Source organism: Marmota monax, unplaced genomic scaffold (genome assembly GCF_021218885.2).
Source record: "Marmota monax isolate L192 unplaced genomic scaffold, Marmota_monax_Labrador192_F-V1.1 WCK01_AAM20220418_F8-fsc00029, whole genome shotgun sequence".
Classification (NCBI taxonomy): domain Eukaryota; kingdom Metazoa; phylum Chordata; class Mammalia; order Rodentia; family Sciuridae; genus Marmota; species Marmota monax.
In genome coordinates, this window is record NW_026693024.1 from 10,569,217 (window position 1) to 10,593,197 (window position 23,981).

At 38.1% G+C, this 23,981-nt stretch overlaps 1 protein-coding gene across 1 annotated transcript in view; it reads right to left on the minus strand.

Annotated features, from left to right (window-relative positions):
• LOC131424499 (uncharacterized) overlaps positions 1-23,593 on the minus strand; it is a 208,870-nt gene extending 185,277 nt beyond the window's left edge. Inside the window, exons 1-2 of the mRNA XM_058582331.1 lie at positions 23,582-23,593; positions 22,430-22,663 (exon numbers count right to left, since the gene is read on the minus strand). Of these exons, the coding sequence (XP_058438314.1) occupies positions 22,430-22,663; positions 23,582-23,593 (246 nt within the window). The remainder of the gene's footprint in view (positions 1-22,429; positions 22,664-23,581) is intronic.
• Between the last annotated feature and the right edge of the window lie 388 nt (positions 23,594-23,981).

Below are 23,981 nucleotides of genomic sequence, written 5' to 3' on the forward strand. Positions count from 1 at the left end.
ACAATAACAGCAAAAGAGTTGCAAATATTCAGTGACCTCAAAAAAAGGACAGCCAAATTTTTTTTAAAGAACACAGATTATCTAATAAAGATACTAATGCTATATATAACACAAAATTTGAGAAACAGTGTTATAGTCAGTCCTTTGCTCAGACGGACATCTTTTCGGTAAGATACTGGATGTGGCTCATTCTCCACCTACAGCCTACACCAGTGAGGAAGTTTGCCAGTTCATAAGATAAACCACTCCATGTGTGAGCAATCTGTGTTGTTAGAAAACACCACTCCCTCCTAGGCAGTCGGTGGTGTCAGCAATTCATCAAATACCAGCAGTTCCTCACCTTCCAAGCATATGATAGGATGGCACCACTGGCCTCCCTGTGATTAGGTGGCCCATTTAATTAACTGGCCAATGATCCATGAGTGGATCATAGCATTACTCGCCTATGGGCCATCATGTTTATCCTTGTCTCTAAATGCTCCAGAGTTTTCTTTTCCTTTGCCATAGTGATAAGCAATACTCCAGATGTCAGTCCTTCAACCAGACATTGAATTAGGGTGGAGCAAAGCCTCCTCCTTCTGTCCTGAAGAGGACCTAGACACAGAGTGAGGAATCAGCACCTGCTGTGCTAAGCCACTGAGATGCTGTGAAGTTTTTGTTTGTTTGCTAGTTGTTTTGCCCTTGTTTTAGTGGATAACCAAGCTGATGTTGACGGATTCACTGAATTCCCTGTATTCACTCAAGTCTGGTCTTAACCATCCTATGAACAGGATTATTGCACCAAGATAGCCATGATTCTAAGTCACTGTATACAAGGTCAGGACTTAGTGATTGTCAACATCAAGATACACCCAAATTATCACGCAATAATAAAAATAAATAAAATTCTAGAATCCTTTATATTAAAAAAAGATATGGCCATAATAAAGGGAAGTGCAAATATTCCTGTAACCTGCACTTAAGTAGATAAACAAAACTTTAGACAGTGTTAAGGTGCTCTTGGGAAATCTATGGTGGTGTCCCTTAGAACTTTTCTTGGTTGCATTTCTTCAAAAATGCATCTTAAGTGGAGTTTGAATGGCATATATGTGTATATATATATATCCTGTCTACACATCTCTGCATAGGATACATCAATCCAAACTGTTCAGCCCTGCCCTGTTTAATTGATTCTCTCCTTTAAAAGGGAAGCAAAAAGTAGTCAAAGTTAAAAAGTAGGGGCTTTGGCATCAGACACACATGAGAACAAATTCCAACTTACCATTGAGTAAGTAACCTACCTACTGTCTCTGGATGGTTGTTTCACTGTATAAAAAGTGCTGGGATACAGGGGCAACGGTGACAGAAAAATTAACTGAGTGGTGTCTTCAAGGAAGCAAATCAATACACTTAATTTGTATTAGAAATAGCAAAATGTTCTTTTGGAGGCAGACAACTCGGGACAGAGGAGTGGGAATTGATGCCATAGCACAGAGTAAGCTAGATTATCCAGTGAGAGTTTTATAGTAGCATTATTTTCTTTTCCATTCTCCCAGCCAAAATAAATAAATAGACAAATTAGCTCTAATCCTCAGTCTCTCTGCTATGGGATACAATAAAGTAATTATTCTTGAAAATTTATCTTGGCTTAGGGATCAAGGACAGAGGGTCACAGCAGCTAAAACTCTCTTGGCTTCTAAATAGGAGAGAGAGAGAATCTCACTGCCTACACCCCTGGAAAACCAGTACTCTTCGGTCAAATGAAGATATTCCAGGTTCCTGTTTTCAAAAAGTATTTCTTTTTAAATTCCTTAATCCTAAATGTTGCTATATTATCAACACTTAAAATTTATTTACTAAAATCAAGGCACTTTTAAACTACTTTATCTTCATTAAACAGTGGCCACAATAATCCCACAAAGTAGATTCTATTATGGGTCTCATTTTACAAATGTCACAACTGGAGGCAAAGAGAGACTTAGCCTAAGGTCACATAAAACAGATGTAGAAGTTGGTGCTGGGGTTTGATTTTAGTCACTCTGTTTCAGAGTCATTCACACTATGATTCCTGAATAGAGGAACAGCCAAATGGAGACCCCATCTTGGATTCAAGGTGAGAGATCTCAAGGTCATTCTGCTCTAGGCTACTGACCGCTCCTCATGACTCATGTGAACAGAGAAGCCTAGGCTCTCCTTCCGGACATTTCTCACATATTCTCTCCTCAATTAGTCACTTTGAAGTCCAGGCATCCAACAATGATCTAGAGTTTTTCAAGAAAAAAAATTCTTTTGCCCTAATAATACCCAAATTCTTAAAGAATAAGAATCTTTCTTTCTAAAATGCCAAATTTGCCAGTTAGTTTACAAACTAATTCTTCTGAATAAAAATCTTCCTTAAATTAAGGGAACAATTCTTTTAAATATTTGTTGATTGATTGTTTATCCTCTTCTGAGAAGTGTCTGTTCAGGTCGTTGGCCCATTTGTTGACTGGGTTATTTGCTTTTTGGTGCTTAGCTTTTTGAGTTCTTTATATACCCTAGAGACTAGAACTCTATCTGATGTGTGAGGGGTAAAAATTCCAGTCAGAATGGCAGCTATTATGAAGACAAACAACAACAAGTGTTGGCGAGGCTGTGGGGAAAAAGGCACACTCATACACTGCTGGTGGGACTGCAAATTGGTGCAGCCAATTTGGAAAACAGTATGGAGATTCCTTGAAAATCTGGAAATGAAACCACCATTTGACCCAGCTATTCCTCTTCTCGGACTGTACCCAAAGGACTTAAAAACAGCATACTACAGGGACATAGCCACATCAATGTTTATAGCAGCACAATTCACAATAGCTAAACTGTGGAGCCAACCTAGATGTCCTTCAGTAGATGAATGAATAAAAAATGTGGCATATATACACAATGGAATTTTGCTCAGCATTAAAAAAGAACAAAATCTGGCATTTGCAGGTAAACGGATGGCGTTGGAGAAGATAATGCTAAGTGAAGTTAGCCAATCCCAAAAAAACAAATGCCAAATATTTTCTCTGATATAAGAGGGGTGACTCATAGTGGGGTAGGGAGGGAGAGCATGGGAGGAATAGATGAATTCTAGATAGGGCAAAGGGGTGGGAGGGAAAGGGAGGGGGCAGGGAATTAGCAAGGATGGTGGAATGTGATGGTCATCATTATACATTATGAAGACTTGAATTGGGTGTCAACATACCTTATATACAGAGATATGAAAAATTGTGGTATATATGTGTATTAAGAATTGTAATGCAAAAAAACAACAAAGTACATGTATAATGGCATAAATTGGTGTGAACAAACTTTATATACAGAGATACGAAAATTGTGCTCTATATGTATAAGAAAAATTGTAATGCATTCTACTGTTGTCATGTATTTAAAAAAAATAACAATAAAATCATTTTTTTAAAAAATGAAGGGCACAATTCTATGATCTCTCAAACCTAGTCCCTGCACCTGATTTCATGATTTCTCCACAACTACTTTGGTCATTTGGGGGCGGCTGGGGGGGGCGGGGGGAGACCAACAATCATACTATTATGTCCTCAAGACCTAACTAGCAGTCCTCAAAATTTACTTTGTATAAAAATTACCTAAAGGTGCTTTTTAAAAATGAAGATTTAGGCCTTGTGTCTATGTTTGACTCAGTAAGTCTGGTGTGAGGCTGAACTCTGAATTTTAACTAGCATGCTCAGGTGATAGTTAATAGGGTGGTCCTTCAATGAGAACCCCCACAATTTATAGATACAAAGATAAGCAACATGAACTGTGTATCTTTGATCAGATGTTTAATTGACTTCCACTGAATAAAACAACTATCCTTCTGTCTAAAACCTGGCTGAGTTACACTTGAATAATTACTAGCTACCCACTATATATAACCTTTCCACCTTCTCTATGGAACATGCCTAAAATGAAGAGGAACTATATGGTATATCATGTCACTCTGCTGCAATTCTATTCCCCTGACCTCAGCCTCAATATGTCATAACTCATCTCTTCCCATGCTGCTCAAATGTTCAACTAAGAATGTTTCACTCTAGAGAGATGGAAACATCTAATTGAATATTTTAATTTAGAAAATTCAGTTCTCAGATTCTCTCCTCCTCCCTTTCTTTTACTGTTTTCTTTCTCTCCTTTTTTTTTCTTTCTTTTCTTTTTGACTGAAGGCAAAAGTTGAATTTTTCTTTTCTCCTTGTTAGGCAAAAGATAGATCTTTCCCTTCATTGTCCCTGAGAGTTGAACACTTTGGGGAAAAATTGGGCACAGCCCATTACTTTTACAAACCCCAGTGAATGAGCCTCAATACACAAAAAGATGGCATTTCTGAACATCTGCAGCCTGATTAGATCAAAGACCAACAAATTAACCACAAATGGTTTTACAAGGAGCATGCAAATATATCATTTGGAAAAGAGAAAACTTTTGGCAATAATTGCTCATCAACATTTTCCCTTTGGACAGCCCACATGGCACCAAAGATATCTAGCAACGAAGTTAATGCCTGTGCAGCAATTTCTATTTTACAAACCTCTGACATGCACATTGTCACCTTTGATCTGCACATCAGTCTTATTGTATTGTTGACATTAGCCCATTTCACAGGTTACTGAAAAAAAAAAAAAAGATCCAGGAAAAAAATGACTCGCTCTCGTCTCTAGCTACCAAATTGTTGATTTCACCATAAAAAAAAAAAGTCACCATATCTGGCTTCTTTGTTTCTTCATTTACAAAACACCCACTTTTGTATTAAGCACTGTTTTGGGCACTAAAGAAACAAAGAATGGCTAACACCTTCCTATTCTCATTGAGCTATTGACTGGTGAGGAAGAGATAAGCAATAAGTAAATAAGACCTTATCAATAGAGATAAATGCTTAACCTATCACAACTTTAACCTATCACAACTGATATTGAAATGACGAAAATGAATATTGATGGACCAGAAAATAATTAGAGAAGGGGGTTATTATATTAAGAAGCTCATGTCTAAGGAAGCAGCTCTTACCCTGAGACCTGCTGCGTTGAAATTCGAGGAAGAAGTCTACTAGGCAGGAAGCAGCAATGAATTTGGTGGCCCTGCAGCAAGAATGAGCTTGGTGTATTCAGAGAATAAAAATGAGGCTGCAATGAAATACACAAGCAGAAAACTAGGAGGAAATAAAATTAGTAAGTGGGATAAAGGCCAGATACATAAGGTTCAGAGACCCAAGTAAGGAATCTGGATTTTATTCTCAATGCAATGAAGATTCAAATGCAATGAAAGATATTAAGCAGGGGACCGATAGGATCTGATTTGCAGTTTACTAGCTTGACCTTTATTGGTCCTTGAGTTGAGCCATATTTTTGTTTGAATATAAATCCTTTTCCTGCCACCAACGTTTGCTTTGAGAGTCTCATCAGTTCAAAGTCATTGACTACTGCTTATTAGATGCATGAGTCAGACGGATGGGAAAAGATAGCCAGCCTTGCCTTTGCAATTAACACGCTGCGTGACCTTGGAGAAATTCTATGCCCTACTCAGTCCTTCGTGACTTCGCTGGGTGTTCATATGAGAATTAATGCCTTAAAAGTAATTGTAAAGCATTTTGTATAGATGTCGAAATATTAAAACATATTCCCTCTGAATGTGAGTGGGTTCAAATATAGAAGCAAGTTCCTCCTCTTTGGAGAATTCAAAATGATTTGATTGTTGAATTGCATGCCAAGTGAACAAGAACTACTATTTTGTAACTAGGGCATTCTTAACTCTGAATACATTGGATGTGAACAGATGTAGGGAACAGACACAGAGGACAAAGATGGATTTATGGCATTGTAAAAGCATTCCCAATAAAATAAAGGATGTGAATCTGAATAAAACACCAAAAAAATGCATAAAATATCATTCAAGTCAGCCTGGGCAGTGAGCCTGTGCTCAGCATGTGTCAAGCCCTGGGTTCAATCCCCAAGACCAAAAATAAATAAATAAATACAAAAAAAAAAAAAGACCCAAGTAAAAGTTCAATAGTCTACTTCAAGGTCTAGTTGAAAACCTTCATGGGACTCTTTGGAATTCTTAAATTTTTTCATTCATTTTAAGAAATATATATAGAGAGACAGACACATTTCTAGGTGCTAACAATACCACAGTGCACAGACCTGTGACAGTTAATTTTGGTTATCTACTGAATTGAGACACCGGGAAAATTGGTGCCGCACACTTCTGGGTGTGTCTGAGAGGGTGTTTCCACAGATGATTGACATGTGGCTTAGCCAACTGAAGGGGAAGACCAGCCTTGAATAAGGGTGCATTGTCCACCAAGCTGGGATCCAGATGTAACATACAGTGGAGAAAGGAGGAAGCTTGCCTCTGGGCACGCACAAACTCCATTCTTCTTGAGCTGGTGCATTTTTTTTGCTGCTTACACATTGAACTCCAGCCTCTTCAGTCTTTCAACAGTGACTCACGCCAGTGACTCTCCAGGGGGTTTCCAGGCCTTCAGACTCATTCTGGGGCTGCACCATGAACCTCTCTCTTGTTCTGAGAGTCTAGCCTCTTGGACTGAGTAGCTACTGACTCCTCCCTGCAGATCTCCTGCCTGTAGACTGTCGTTGTGGAACTAGGAACCAATAAATCCCTTTCTGTAGCTACACATATATTCTACTGGATTTGTTCCTCTAGAAAACGCCAATACAAATCCAAAGTCCCTTCTTTTTGGAAGCCTACATCCTGGTGCTGCCCAATATTCTTAAGTGATCACCTGCCAATCATCAGTCTCCTTCACAAATGTTACAGTCTCCTTACTGCATGATAAAGAGCCTGTGCTTTCACTGATGGAAGAGAGAGACGGAAGAGAGAGAGACGTGGCTTTTGAAATAGAAGCAATTCTGGTAAAAGTATGAAGAAATGTTACAGGAATTGATGGGTAATTTACCATTATGGAAAACCAATAATTTTATTTTTTATGCTTCCTTTCAGTTAGTGTTCAGACTTTGGAGTCCACATCTAGTTTTGAAACTTAGTTTCAAACATCTTGACAAGTCCTCATCTAAACCCTCAGTTTTTCTCAAAAGCAAAACAGGTTTAACAGTGGATTGGATTGAATGAAGTCTGCACTGATAGTGCATATTAAGTGTATCGTGATGTAATTGACACTGCAGTTAACTAATGATTGCTACACACCTTCTCTCCTGCCAAAAATAATAGAATATGCTATAGGTCTGGATCTGGAATAGATCTGGAATAGCCCCCAGGTATTAATGAATGGTCCTCAATTTGACTCTATTGGAATGATGAATTTTGAAACTCTTAAGAGGTGGGGCCTAGTAGGAAGTCATCAGGTCCCTGGGGGTGTGTCCTCTAAAGTATTCTGGGACTTCTATCTCTTCATCTGTTTTACCAGCCATAAGGTGAGTGGTCTCACCACAGCCCCAAAGCAAAAGTGGGTAGGGGATTCCATCTGACCATGGACTGATCATCTCAGACTGTGAGTCCAAATATACCTTTCATTTTCATAAGGATATAAGTATCAGGTATTTGTTTTAGTAACAGCAAGCTGATTCAGAAGCAGGGAAAGCTACTTTCTGCGCAGATGACCTCGGGACACTCCGCATCACCCAGTAGCAAGAAGTGAAGGCAAAAGAGCATGAAAACATTGTAAAATGAGATTTCTTAGAAGATGCCAAGAAAGGACTTACTAAGACTTCTTGAAGGAATGTTTTGAAGGACTGAAGAGAAAGTAATAAGAAAGCAAACTACATTCTACACAGAGGATTACCATACAATGACAAAAATCATGACAACTATCAGTTATTACCTGTTTGCAACCCCCTAAGTACTTACTATATCACATTTAAGCCTCATAAAAACCCTATGAATTAGGTACTAGATTTCCATTTTAGAGATGGGGAGACTGGGACCAGGGGAGTTTAAATAGTTTTCCTGAAATGGTGAGTGCCAGGAGATCAAGATTCTGTTAAGCCTCCTCCTAAAGATATGTTCCCTACATGTATGAGGACACGAATTGGGGTGTCAACCTACTTTATATACAAACAGAGATGTGAAAAATTGTGGTATATGTGTGTAATAAGAATTGTAATGCAAAAAAACACAAAGTACATGTATAAAGACATGAATTGGCATGAACATACTTTATATACAAAGATATAAAAAATGTGCTCTATACATGTAATAAGAATCGTAATGCATTCCACTGTCATGTATTTAAAAAAATAAAATCAATTTAAAAAAAAAGATATGCTCCTAACTAGTACTTTGGGGCCAAGTTTTTGTTTATTTTGGTGGGGATGAGGGGGTCAAAGGGAAAAAAAATGTTCTTAAGTTGACCAGGGAGACCCTGTGTGGTGGCAGTGAGAAATGGATTATGAGAGAGCATTGCTGAGAAGAGAGCACCCTGTGACAATGGCCAGCACCCAGGTCATTCAGGACAAACCAGTTGCCACCCAAGTTCTCACAAATTCGAGGTTCCCTTAATCAGGAGAAGCAACTTTTGCAAAAACAGAAAATTTCTCCAATGAATATAATGGAGAGCTCTCTAAAGCTGCACAATATAATATACTCCAGGGCTCTCCATTATTAATCGTAATAACCAATAATCAATAAAAGCAATCATGCTCAGACTTTAGATTTCCTAAGACCACTCCTTCCTATGGGTTATTAAAATCATTTCAATTCTTAGATATTAAATGTCACACAGAAAATAACCTCTTGCAAAATGTTGGGTTCATCATATTTTAAGAATTAATACTTTAGGTCATTTTAATCAGTTTCTGATATATGCAGTTTTCAGAAAGCACTTCAGGGAAGAACATTGTGCCATGACTAATAATGACAAGAATATGAACTATATTCTTCATATACATATTGGAATCAGAGCATTACTGAAGTACTTTACCATCTTAAGTATTTAGGAAGCTTTAAATAAAAAATAAATTTGCCTATTTCATTTAAATTGAGCATCCTTTTTTTTTCAAGCATAAAACTTCAAACTTATTAATTTCATGGCTATATTTTAAAATGAGAGCCAGTACCAGCTAGATGGCTTCATGATGAGTGTCTTAAAATTTCCAGAAAAGGCACTAAATTTTTCACAGTATTTGTGTTTCATTCTCAGTGTAATAAAAATATGCCACTCCTTTAATAATGAATAATAGATTCTAAATTTGATTTACATGCATGGATTAAATGTCATCTTTGAAAAGTTGCTATTTTATTCATATTGGATTTCCCTCCAGTGAAACAAAAATGGCGCCCATCTACTACTAGAATAATGATAACCTTGCCACACTGATATATAAATATTAACTGGTTGCTACACTTTTTAAAAATGCTGTACATTCATGAAATAGTCTGAGAGCACAGTGAGTTTAAGTGAGGTTTCTTTGGAGTGTGTGAGGTCCCCCACAATTGTCTCTAACCTCCTACCTATATGTGGCTACCCCAAAAGAATGGAGAGCCTGACCTCCCCCACATCACAAATGAAGCTCATTTCAATGATGCCAGATTTACATGTTGCTTGATAACAAGTTGAAGTATTTTGTTGCTCCTTTCCCACTAGGGGAAAAAAAAATTATTGTCACCAATTTTCCTGAGTCCCTGTGTTATTACTGAGTCTGCCATAACAAAGTCAATAGTCCGGGAGAATTAAACAACAGGAATTTGTTTTCTCCTCACGCTAGAAGCTAGAACTCCAAAGTCAAGGTGTTGGCCTTGTCAGTGCCTCCTGAAGCCTTCCTCCTTGGCTTGTCGGTGGCCATTTCCTCCCTGTGTCTTGACATGGTCTGGTCTCTTCTATTGTCTCTGTCCTAATCGCTTTTCTATAAGGACACTGGTCCTATTGGAGTAAGGCTCACCCCAGCGACTTCATTTTAATTATCTCTTTAAAGACTCTGTCTCTGAATAAAGCCATACTCTGGATTATTAAGGGTTAAGATTTTTTAAACATGTGGGTTTTGGGATTTATACAGTTCAGTCCACAATAATCCCTACTGGTCCCCTTCCGTCTCTCACTTTTTCCTGCACAAAGCATAGCTAAAGGATGTCACTTCACTTGGAACTCAAATGCCTTTTGAGTGATCCAAAGCTGACTATAGAAATAAGCTGATTTTTTTTTTTTTTTACTGAAACTAACAGTTCATTTTTTATTGCTTATTTTTTGTTATATGTAACATTTGGGTACATTTTAACATAATCACAAAAGCATGTAATATAATTTGCTCTACTTCAGTCCCCAGTATTTCCCCATCCCCTCTTTCTCTCCCTCTCTCCCCTCCCTCTACTCTTCTGATATTTCTGCAATTTACTCATAGTTTTTTTTTAATTAGTGTCTTGTGGTTGTACATGATGGTGAGATTCACTGTACTGCATCCACTATGTACATATGAATGTTCAGATTCATTCCACTGTTCTTCTCTCTTCCTGTCCATCCTCCCTCCCCCTCAGTCCCCTTATCTACTCTACTGATCTTTCATCTATTCTGATGAAATTCCCTCTCTTCTTTTTTTTCCCCTTTGTCTCTCTCTCTCTCCCACCTTCTCCCTATTTTGGATTTGCTTCCACATATCAGAGAAAACATTTGGCATTTGACTTTTTGAGACTGGCTTAAGAAATAAGCTAATTTTTATTTTTTCTTTAAATTGCAAGATTCAACTAGCAGAAACTCCCAAGGTCATGAGCACTTTAAGGAGAGGGCCCAGATTTTACTTCTTCGGCACTCAATATACTAGTTGATACCAAAGGAGCTAAATAAGTCCTTCAACTATTTATTGCTGTAAACCAATACTACTTTGAAACTTAGTGGCTCGAACACCTTGCTTTGTAGATTCCCCGATTATGCAGATCAGGAATCCAGGGCCAGCTCAGCAGAGTACTCAGCTACTCCACATGACGTCTCCTGGGACCAGTGGGTGCTGCTATTCCCCTCATGGCTAGTCTGAAATGGAGGGTCCAAGATGTCTTCTCTCACATGCCAGTTCCTTTGCAAAGACAGATGGACAGTTTAGCTAGCTGTAGAGCTTGTCTTTCTTCTACTGTCCCAAGGCCTCACCTTCTGGTCTTTCCAGCAGAGTAGATGGATTTTTTACAGGGTGCCTCAAGTATTTCAGAGCAAGGTTTGAAACAAGACAGGAAATGGAAGTTGCCGGCCCTTGAAATCCCGAACTTCAACCCAGAAACTGGTGCCACATCATTTCTATCATATTCTATTGGTCAAATAGTCACAGAGCCCCCTCAGATTCAAGAGGAAGAAGCACAGCTCTCACTCTCAAGCAGGAAGAGTAGGAAAGATTTTATAACTGTTTTTCATCTACCCCAGTAGATTATTGGCAACTAAATGAATGAATAAAAATATGCCAAAGATGTTATGTAATACAAATAAAATTAACCTATTTGGCCACGTACGTTGTAATAACCTTTGGAAATGAATCTGCTGGCACCTTAACCTTGCATTTCCTAGCCTTCAGTGTGGCGAGAAATGTCATTTTAGAAATTATTGATATGTTTAAGTCATTCATAGAATGGTATCTTTTCATCACAGTTTGAACAAAGAACCACAGTGGATAAATAACTTAATCTACCCAGGTTAGACAGCCATGACCAAGAAAAGGAAGGTCAAGGGCATGAAGGGAATGAAGTGGCAGAATAGGAAATAAATACATGATGTCAACTGCATAGATATTTAAAATTCTTGATTTTCTTAATAAAGAGTTCCTATATTTCTGCCATAACAGAATGGTCAATACAGCTCTATTTTCACTCGGACATACCAAAAATCATTTGAAGGAATTCTTGCTTATGAAAATTTAAGGTCACAGTTGACATGAGATGAAACAGCTACATTTAGGGAGGTCCGTGGGTATGCCCAAGCACTCCAGAAATTCTCAGAAGGATTCCAGAGGGCTCCCATCCACCTTTCCACATGAGAATGTTGAGTTTGCTCATGATTCAGGGAGATAAATATATGGATTCATTTCTTAAAAAATGTTTATTCAAAATATTAATTTTTTAAAAAGGAGGAAGAGATCAAATGAACATGAAGCAGTAAAAAATCGTAAAATACTGGTATTTTAAATTAATTGCCCATTTATCAGTCATATTAAAATAATATCTCTGAATTGATTTTGAATTTGATTTTCTTTTTCACCAGATATATTTCATTTCAGAAATCACAGATACCAAGATGTGACTCTTAAAATGAATTCATTTTCTTTGTTTATTCAGGAAATAATATACATTTTTGGAAACCTGAACTTATATTAAACTGATTGCACCCCCCCCATCAATAGTTTTGCATTCTATTTTCTTTTTATTTTAGAAGCAGTTATTAAGTTATTTATAAGCAGTATATGCCCTGAAAAAACAAAATAAGGTATGACTCCTGTCCTCAAATACCTGAAGCCTTGTTGGAGTGAATTAACATGTATAAAGAATAGCACAAGAGAGTAAGTTTTGAGTCTGGAAGGTAAATAGGAGTTAATGCTGAGGGCTAATGCGCAGTAGTTCATCAGAACTTGGAGGATACAGGAAATTGAGCATGGAATTTGAACCTACCATTGAGCACATAGTAGGAGCTGAGCTCTATCTAACATGGGTAAAGACTATGGAAGAAGGCTGAGACTACATTGTGCGGGTCTTTTATTGGATGATCAGAAGTTTAGTTTATCCTAAAAGTTATGGAAAGTCAACAAATGGCTTTAAGTGATGTCTTGGAAAGACATTTAGTCCATGATGACCCTAGGATATTGGTGATGCTACTGTGCTAACAGAATGTCTCTCTGGGAGTTAGAAAAAAACAGAGTACCCAGAGTTATAGGGAATGGACTTTGTTTTAGTCAACTTTTTCACTGCTGTGACTAAAGGATCCAACTAGTACAACTGTGGAAGAGGGAAAGTTTATTTGAGGGCTCATGGTTTCAGGGGTCCTAGTCCACAGCTGTCTCCATTCCTCAGGGCTCGAGGTGAGGCTGAACATCATGGCAGGAGAGGATGGCAGAGGGAAGCAGCTCTCATGGTGATCAGGAAGCAGAGAGAGAGGTCTCCACTTGCCAGATACAGATATATATATATATATATATATATATATATATATATATATATATATATATATATACCCCAAAGCCGTGCTCCCAATGCCCACCTCCTCCAGCCACACCCCACCACTTCAGTTACCACTCGGTTAAGCTCTATCAGGGGATCAATTCACTGATGGGGTTAAGACTCTTACAACCCAATCATTTCTCCTCTGAACCTTCTTTCATTGCCTCACCTGTGAGATTTTGGGGGACACCTCACATCCAAACTATAACAGGCTTCATTCCAAACATCACCCTAATAAGCTACATAATTTTGAATAATTTGCATTACTTTTCCAAAACTCAGTTTCTCGTATGTAAAACAAATATCCATTTCAAAACCACCCGTGTCTTTTGAGGTTTAATGTGATAAAATCAGCAGAAGCTGCAAAATATCTGTCAGAAGCTACTTCTTAAGGACTTCAATATAAAAAGTATTGCTCACAGTTACTCATTTATCCTTTTAAACAATGTAATCACGGATACATTGTAAAAGAAAAGAATTAAATATTTAAGTTAACAAAATTTCCTTTAAGAGATATATTTGGGGTGTGTTTGCTTTTTAGAGCTGCTTTCGCTTCAGTTAAAAATGGTGTTACTCCTTGAGCTCATCACTTGTACTAAAACATTTACTCCTAATCACACCCTGTTGGTGGTAACATGACGGAATCAATGAGACAGGGCTTCCTGTGATGACTTTTATAGTTGAGATGGCAGACCATGGGGAGACTGTGCCACTGCCCCAAGTCACATCACTAAAGCAGGTTTAGGAACCAGGATTCAAGCCAGGTTGTAGAGCACACCCTCCCCTCACCCCACCACATCTGGCCTCCAGCCCTTGTTCTTTATATTTAAATATATAAGAGGAAACTTTCCATGACAGCATTTCCAAAAGATTTTCTTAGCAATTGAAACGTATTTTATTTCCCTGTTCAGAATAATCAAAAAGGAGATCTTCTGAAGGCGAGAGATGAACAGACGCCCACTGTCTATGATTCTGTCCCCTGAAAGCCCAGGTCTCACATGCTGCTCTTGATCCTTTTCCTGGAACTTATTTGTGATAGAGTTCACTCTGAAATAGTGCCTGTTTGATAGCATCTGCTTATTTCTTAGGGAATCCTCAAGATGGCCATAATTGAGTGTAAGCAACATCCTTCTTTGCCTGTGAACTCGTTCACACACTGACACTTTGATCCAAAAAACAGATGTACTTATCAAATAAAATGGGATTAAGTACTGTCAAATTCAAGTGAAATCCACCCCCTGCCTTTGGCTGACACAGACATGCCATCTAGGACCTGGTTTCATTTTCTATGTGATGTGGGGTAAATGTGAAAAATGAAATATGTAACCCTAAATTGAAGGAAACCATGGTCTTAATGGAATCATTAGAGAAATTGTTCCAGAATGCTACATCCTTCCAGAAATAATAACCCTGTAATGTCAGCAAATTCAGAGTCAGCATGGGTTACCTGCTCCACACAGAGGGGTCTGGTCATGTTCATTAGATCTGCCTGAGGCTTAGCCAAACTTGAGTACATGACCTTTAAGAATTTTTTAAAATTCATCAATCAATGTTCTTTGCCTGAATTTTGCTGGTTTTGCTTCTTTAACCTATTATTTGTATCCTTTTTTTAAGTTGACCAACCTCCTTACCCAATGAAAATGAGAACCGCAAGCATAACAGCTCTGGCTAATAATTAATACAAGTTTCTTTCAGCTTAGATACCATTGCCAGAGTTCAATCGTGATATTTTAAAATGTCTCCCCAAGAGGATGATAATGTGAGATAATCAGTGATAAGGAAATGGCAGCCACAAGTCTTAATTCATATCTGACTTTACATTTTTTAAAACTTAATACATTTTTCTTTCAATATTCTATATATCCCTAAAATTTCTGTATTTATTTATCCCCATCAGTATATTTTTTAAAAAGCACAACTAAAGAGTAAAATCTTTCAGCAAACACCCAAAGGATCTATGAAATTTCTCTACAATATTCTCCTAATTTAATGTTTTCTGCAACTTTTCATCCTGCTAATTATAAACAAGAAGGACTTTACATATACACAAATGGTTTGTGGTACTTGTTTCCAAACTGGGGTTTGGATACACCTTGTGAAAAAGAAAGATGTCTTATTTGCAACCTTTGGCTTTAAATCTGAGTTTTCATTGAGTTAATTAGTTGATGAAATAGCCATTTAATTATATAAATTATATGATCATTTATTCTTTCTTTTGCTATTCAAATATTTTAAATTGCCTACTATTTTATTAAAATTAGATAGAAAAGGCATATTGTTTGATTTTTTCTAGAATAATAAAACATTTCAAAAAAAAAGTACAAAGATGTCATTAGTTCCTGAATTATTTCTTATTCTTGAAAGATTTCCTATGTTAGCTGTTTTTTGTTGTTGTTGTTTTTGTTTTGGGGGATACTGGGGATGGGACCCAGGGGTGCTTTACCACTGAGTTACATTCCCAGCCCTGTCTATTTTTTTATTTTGAGTCATGGTCTCACTAAGTTGCCTTGAACTTGCAATCCTCCTGCTTCAGCCACCGGAGTAACTGGGATGACAGGCATGTGCCACTCTTAGCAATTCAATTACCTCACCACGTGACCTTATACAAAAATAGAATCTTTTTGGATTTAACCAAATTAAAATGAGGTTAGAATGGGATATAACCCAATATGACAAGTGTCCTTATAAAAAAAAGAAATTTGAACACAGGGACATGCGAGCAGATAGGAAAGATAACGTCAAGACACACAGGGAAAATGTCACATGGACATGAGATTGGAATGGGACATCTACAAGCCAAGGGGGCTCCCGGGCTACCAGAATCCACGAGGAAGCCACAGAGCCCTAGCACCTCCAGAGGGGCTCAGGGCTGCCTCCCCCTTGGTTTGACTTCTGGCCTCTGGAACTGCGAGCCTATGCAGTCGATGGTTTTAAGCCACTGAGTTTTCAATACAATCTGCTGGCGGCCCCAGAAACCCCTACAGCACTCTTCCACAAAAATGTTTCTGTTTGCAACAGCCCTGCACCAATGCTTGGGTAGTAGGTCAGGTGAGAGTTCGTTCTGTCTCAGCATTTAAAATATATTGTTCAATCGTTTTGAGTCCTTCATTGCTGTCTGCGTTCCACTATAAGGTGGACTTGACTTGGTCTTGTTCAAAGTTCCTGTTCCCTTAATCTGAGTCTTCACATCTTCCAAGAAAACTGGGGAGTTAATTGTGTTTTTTCTTATTGAAATAGGACCAAAGAGGCTGACACCCGAGGAATTAGCAGGAAGCAAGTTTATTGACTGCAGGATTCAGAGAGGCTATTGCTTAGCCTAAAACATTCTCTGCATGGAGATTCTAGAATTTTTTGAACTTTATACCCAGCGGGAGGAGGAGTTTGGAGGTTTACATTTTTGCAGGTGTCTAACGTAAAATTACTTTTTTTTCTTTCTTTGAGTTCTCAGAAATTGCTTTTTTTCCTTATTTTTTCTGTTCTCATTTCACACATTTTACCACAAAAGCAGGAGTAAAATAAAGTCCTCAGTTAGACTAAGATTTTGCAAGACAGAGCAACAGGAAATAGGAAGTTTAACCACATTGAGCTTTTTGCAGAAAGTTTGCTGATATTTGCTGATACTCTGTTAACAAGATCAATTATGGTGAGGTTCTCTAGAGAGGCTTAATTAAGATTCATTGGTGGAGGAGGGGGTACCACTACATTATATAACATTTTCCCCTCATTCTTTCCTTCTGGAAATTGCATAATATTTGTGTTAGAAGCTTCTCTTACATATGTTTTCAGATCACTTCTTTTTTTCCACTTCTTTGTCTTTCACTATTGCCCTCTAGGAAATGGCTTCTGATTTAGCTTCCAGATCATTAGTTCTCCATCCAGAGGGTCTAATCTTACGTATTATAGATTGTTTGAATATTTAATTTCAACTACATTTTTTTCATTACAGGTATCCTATTAAAGATTATCAAGAGAAATACAATTCTAAAAGAGTTTAGAGAAAACCATGACTCTTGATTTTATTTATCTAATGGAGATTTGTATCTCTGTATAATGGGCAGATACTTTTCTACCCTATCCCTTTTGGACACATTTTGATTATCCTAAATTTATGCAAGAAATTCTCTTTCAACTTTGCATATCTAATCAGCCCAGGGGCTCCTCTCTTGACTGGTCATTAAGATCGAGTCTTTTAGATTGGCAAGATTGGTAATCCTGATTTCTCCCCCTCTCGGGCATAGCCCCAGGTTTCCACAGCTCTCTCTAATTTTCAATTTCCTCTTAATTTCTGGTACCCAATGAGATCCTTTTCATTTTTTGAGTGTTTAGCCGTCTGAAAGCCTTTTTCTCATATCTTATCAGGAATTTACAGGTGTTTACAGAACAAAATCTGAGAGTGAAATATTGCTTTTAACCCCCAATTCTGCCAGAATGGTAGACTAAACTAACCTATACATTTAACTTCATCAAAAAACAAAATAAAAAGTTTGATCATTTGTTTATTTCTTCCCAAAGATTTAAATCTATTGGTCATTCATGAATACTGTCCGAAGGCAGTGTGTTTCTATTTGAAATGTTTCCAAGATGGAGGTCAGAAGACAATAGGTTCCAAACATCTCTACCAAGGAGTTCTTTAAAATCTTTCAAAGTGTATTTAAACAAATAAAATCAATAATTTCCTTTTACTATCTGGTACCCAATGAGATCCAAAAAAAAAAAAAAAAAAAAATCTTTCAAGCAACACATTCAAAGTGAAAGAGCCCTAAGCTGAGAGTCCATAAATGAATTTGATTTAATCTGATTCTTATGGTTGGCAACTGAAGTAAAGGAGCGGATATTGCATCACAAGGCCCCGGGGGTGCCGGGTGGGGGGGTGTTGAGGCTTGTCAGTTAGCTCATGACATCTAATCTCCTCTGTCTCTCAATACAGGGAGATCCATGCTAAGATGTGGGATCACTGGGGACAAGACCCAAGCAATAGTATCCAGAAGCAACGCTGTGGAGGCCAGAAGGGGTTCACCTTAGAGCTTGCCCATAGAGCTGCTGCGCCCCTCAAGAGCATTCTCAAAAACCTGTCAGCTTTCACTTAACCTTCAAGTGTTTGCCTCCTGATCCAGGCTTATGCCAAAGATAAGCCCCCCCTGATGATGTCAATGAACCTCATCATCCCCAGGTCCATTAGCAAAGTAACCTCCTCAGACTTAACGCTTCCCTGTAATTAGGACTTGCCTGTTCATTTGGGTAACGCCTCCTCGGTTCTCCAACTGTGCACAGAAGTAGATCCTCATCTTTCTCCAGTTACCATTCGGACAATGCCTTGCATTCTCCAGTGACCTTAGGGAAGACCATGTCTCGCACCCATGAGGTGAGAACAGAAACAGACCTGTCTTTGACTTGCATTTTAAATGGAGTGAAGTAAGTATCATAAATGTCCCTATATTAATTATATACACAATGCACACTTTTGTTTTTCCTGAGTGTACTTTTACTGTTACAAAATTACACTGCTTGAAAACTTGCTGTTTGAACTGTCAGTCTCCCACAAACTGCCAGCAGAGTGACTGGCAGGCACAATTGTATGGTTAGTGAAAACACTTGATGTTGTTGGGTAGAGCCCAGTGGAATGAACAGGAGTTTGAGCAACAGCATTTTTATTCTGAAAGCAAAAAGCCTCAGATGACTTCTCTTTCCTGTCAAACTCTGGATGTTTTGGTGCTTTTCTTGTTTTTATTTTTGTCTTGAATTTTGTGCTTTTCTTAGGTACACTGAATGTGAAATAGCGTGGTGTATTTCTTTGGGGATCCAGAATTTTGCTAGGTGATATCAAGGGATGGATGTTTCGGTGACCTTTACGCAGGCTGCTAAAGAGTAAATTTTCCTTAACTGTGGCAGGAAGTGATTATTTTTTGTTTGTTTGTTTTTGACAAACATGAAGAAAATTGGGCGTTGTTATTTCAACTGTTTCAAGACAATTTTTGTTCTATTTGGCAGGAAAGAGAAATGAATTTCTTGTTGAAGCAATTGCCAGATTTGGTTCATCCCTACATACTGTTTTTAACACTGTAAACATTTTTGCAACCTCAGTCTCCTGGGAACTCTGCACCTCCCCTTGAAGATGTCCTTGATGGAGCTCTTTATTCTCCAGTCTCTCCTGGGATTCTATTTATAGCAAGCCCTGTGTATTAGTCAGCTTTCTATCACCATAACAAAATGCCAGAGGTAATTAACTTATAAAGAACAAATGTTTATTTTGGCTCATGGTTTGGAGGTTCCACTCCAACTTTGGGAATATCCTTTGCTTTGGGCCTTGATGAAGCATGGTGGAAATGCCCAGCACTGCACAACCATTCACTTCATGAATCAGGAAGCAAAAAGAGAGAAGTTGACCAGGTCCCACAATCCCCTTCAAGGTCATACCCCCAGTGACTTAAGGCTCCCCTGAACAAGGTTGGACCACCTTTCAATAGCACCACTCTGGGGATCAAGTCTTTAATGCATGGATATCCAGACCACAGCACTCTATTCCAATCATTCAACAGCTCACAGAGTATCCTCAACAAAGCAAAGATATCAATAGATGTGGCTCCTGCTCTCCAAGTTCACATTTTAATAGGAGTCCTAGGGTGATGAGCACCAAAACAATCAGCAATAATAAAGGCAACTTATATGGCTTTTCCGTATAAAACGATTATTTAGAAGATGGCGCTTAAAAGCAAGCTTATTTATTTATTTATATTTGTAGATGGACACAATACCTTTATTATTTTATTACTTTTATGTGGTGCTCAGGATTGAACTCAGGGCCTCACATGTGCTTGGCAAGTGCTCTACCACTGAGCCACAACCCCAGCCCACAAGTTTGTTGAATGACAATTTTTGTAGACTAAGTCTAAGCTTTAAAATTTGGGGTGCTTAATTAAAACATACCAAAAAGAATGTAATTTTCTATTAGATGCTGATGGGATCCTTTTTAAAAACGACTAACTAAGATCTCAGTTACCATCACGTTCCTGAAATTTCTTCAGTACATGGTGAGAACCAAGACCTCAGCTTTGGGATAAACGACCCAGATGCCTGTTTGCACCTGTCCTCAAAAAAGTCTGCTTCTAGCAGTCGGTGGCTTCCCCAGGGAACCGTCGTCTCCATAACCAACCTAGACTAACACCCTGCATATATACCCCATGCTTCTTAACAAGGCCTTTGGGATCACTTATTGAAGAAAAAAAAAAATTGTTAACCTACATTGTTCTCAACCAAAGGTTAATTTGAATGCTATCTGAAATATAAGCATTTATCATATTAATTAAAAGAATAGTCCAGTGGGTAAAACTTTATGGGCTTCACTATCAAAGAGACAGCATAATTATAACAATAATAATAAAAGAAGATTTTGAATTCTCACTATATATTTCCACAAGTGTTGGCCCAGGCATTTCTCAGAGGCCTGTGGTAGGGGGCACCGTTCTACCCATTTTAAAAATGAGCCAACTGAGGATTTTCTGGCTCTTTGGTAAAAACTCTTCCTGGAAATGAATTTTTCTAAAGTCCCTGCTTCAAAGAGGCTTCTGGCGTCCCCTCCACCATCACTATCAGATCCCCAAGTCATGACTGAGGCTGGTAATGGATACGGCTTAGGGCTAAGCCCTGACATTTGCTAAAAACCCACTTAGTACACAACTCCCAACAATTGGCTATCTTTAGCACTTATTTGTTTTGTTGGATTTTTTTTTTTCTTTTGACCTCTATCAACTTCTAAATGACAGAGTGATCATTTGGGACTTTGTATTTATTTTATTGACACTGTCTATTTTTTTTTTCCATTTTCCCAAATCACTATAGAGTTCTTGCTTAGTAAGAAAAACAAAAGAAGAGGGGGGGAAAAAGAGTCAGAGTCCTCAAGGGTCTTGGATACCTAAAAAGTTAAGGTGGTGAAAAGTTAAGATTGAAAATCTGTTTTCTTCTGAGATACTGGAGGTAAATAATGGTACCATATGTTTATTATTTATAGACCTACCTTACAAAATTGCTCATTTTTACAGCTACATTTTACCATTTATATTTCAGTTGGTCATTCCACAGACAGGAAAAAATACAATACACTATCAGAAGAATATATTCATATGAGAAACATATAACACCCTTAATTAAATTCCATATGATAAAATTAGTTTTAAAATAAAAAGACCTAATAGATAATGGGAAAAGAAAGCACACTCCTAATTTTGAGAAAAAATATTTTCTTCTTCCATATCATCCTGAGATACCTATACTGATTCTTTATTTTATTTTTAGTAATTCAAGTTAATACTATAAAAGGAAATTTTATATTTGTGTCTGTGCCCAGTATCCAATGCATTGGCATGAGATGAGAATTTTGGGACTTGTCTCGTCCCCTTTCTTTCTTGTCTCTTGTGGGGGAGGTCCCTGTCCATTCCAGACCCCCAGATAGGGTTGAGCCTTCCTTCTGACCCCTGCTCTAGTCCCTGCATCCAGGATCACTCTATAGTCTCATCCATCACTTCCTCTGCGAGTACCATATTCTCTGGAACCCCTCTTCCTGGTCAATGCATGCACCCACATCCATTATTTATTTTCTTTCTTCCTTCCTTCCTTCCTTCCTTCCTTCCTTCCTTCCTTCCTTCCTCCCTTCTTTCCTTCCTTCCTTCCTTTCTTTCTTTTTGGCAGGGGTGAGTACCAGGCATTGAACTCAGGGGCACTAAACCACTCACTGAGCTACACCCTCAGCCATATTTTGTATTTTATTTAGAGACAAGGTCTCACTGAGTTGCTTCCTCACTTTTGCTGAGGCTGGCTTTGAACTCTAGATCCTCCTGCCTCAGCCTCTTTAGACACTAGGATTATAGTCACGCACTACCACGCCTGGCTGTATCATTTATTTTCTATACAGTCCCTCCAATGTCTCTCCTACCTAAAGCCTGGTTGTCACCTATAATCAGTAGCCCTAGCTGCCTTCACATAAGCACATATATTATACACACCGTGTACACATCAGCGAGCTCTCAATTTGCAAATCCTGAAAAGGGGAAGAACTAGATTTTTTAAAATTCATGATATATGTTCTTGATCAATAAGAATGGCATTTCCATTGGATCTAAGATGTCTAAGATGATCCATAAAAATGCTTTGCCCATTGTGATTGCTTATTGGACATTAGCTAAACGAACGCATGCGTGCAGGAAAGAATGTTTACTCTTTATTACACGAAGTTCATGATCTAAGCTACATAGACACTGATGAAACATGCATAGATAGAAAGAATAGGAGGTTAACTAAAAAGAAGGGGCCATGTGTGCACAGAGGGTCAGCTTACCACGTGAAGGCTCTCGTGGAAATACAGACTCACATCATAGAAGTTTCCATTATGCCTAACTGCATGTGTTCTGGTCTTCAGCTCCTCTGTTGGACACCACTGCAAGGCACAGCCCCCCGGTCGGCCAAGCAGGGACACTTTGAGGAGGTAAGAGCCTTGTGGAGCCTTGTCCTTGAGACCCCTGATGCATTTGATCTGTATTTGAAGAGGCTGAGGTGCCTGAGTCTGCTGCACCTACATAAAAGGTGGAGTTCTTGAATTACACAGGAACTGGGTAAAACCACACAATTAGCAACAATGGGCTTCTCAGGGGGGAAAAAAGTAGACAATTATTTTTACTCAACCTGTAATTGTCAGGTATTAGCAACGATAACAGACGAGGATGCATGATGTATAATTAAGAGGTCAAAAGGCAAAATTGCTGAAGGTGGGAGGGAAAGTTTAGCCAGTTTTTAAGCATGGTATGTTAATGATCTGTGACATCAGAAACCATTCATCTCTTATAATAAGATGGAATTAACAGGAAACCAACACTTCTAAAAACCACACAGCATGCCTTCCAGATATTGGGGATGGGCGAACCTGGGCAGCAAGCTTCAAACTGGGAACCCGAAAGGTGACACCCCTGGCCTGCAGCACTAATCACAGATCATAATGCCATGGGATAAGGAAAGTGCAGACTAACACCTCACCTGATGGAGTACTCTGTACTTTCAACACCAGGTCAACATGCCCCTAGGCTGCCAAGAACAGTCCAGAAAGAAAAGGAGAAATGGCACATGGATATGCTTTACCCTAAAAGTCAGCACAGATTGCCTGGGTCTGAGGCACACAATTTAATATTTTACAGCACATTTGGATTTCCATTGTTCACCCACAGCTGAGAGTAGACCACTTTCGTTTTTAATCCACGTCCCCAACTGTATACAAACTAATGATTTTTAATAAACTCTTGTTTCAGATTAAATAAATATCAAACTGGGATTATTCATCACTCAAATGTCATTAAGTCATGCTTTTATACTCACAAGTCCCAAATCATTTTTGGAATAATTTGACCTCAAAGAATTCTCTGGGTTTTTTTTGTGCTTTAATAAAAATTTAAAAATTTAAAAAATAATAATAATAACATCAGGTTTGGAAGCAAGCTACTCTCTTGGCCATTCCAGTTAGTAGAATCACCAGTTAATCTGTAGTAAACAGGAAGTGTCTTTTAATCCAGTCTAGACTATTTGCTGAGATAAAATATATTTCCATATAGAGAGGATGCTGCTGGAATTGAATCACAATTAAACAAATGGTGAAAGTTGTTCAACTTCTTTTGTGTTTTTTTTTTCCTACAAGTCATACTTAAAAACTAATCGGAATAACAATTATTTTTGGTTTAATTAGAAAGCCTTAATTAACAACAAGGACTTAACCTTCATATTTGGGTTTCCAAAAATATTTTAAAAATTAACACCATGTGAATAAATAAGACAATCTTTTTAAACCTCAAGGCAGGATTACCGATGCAAGCAGACGGAGTTATTAAACACATTCTAAATTAAAC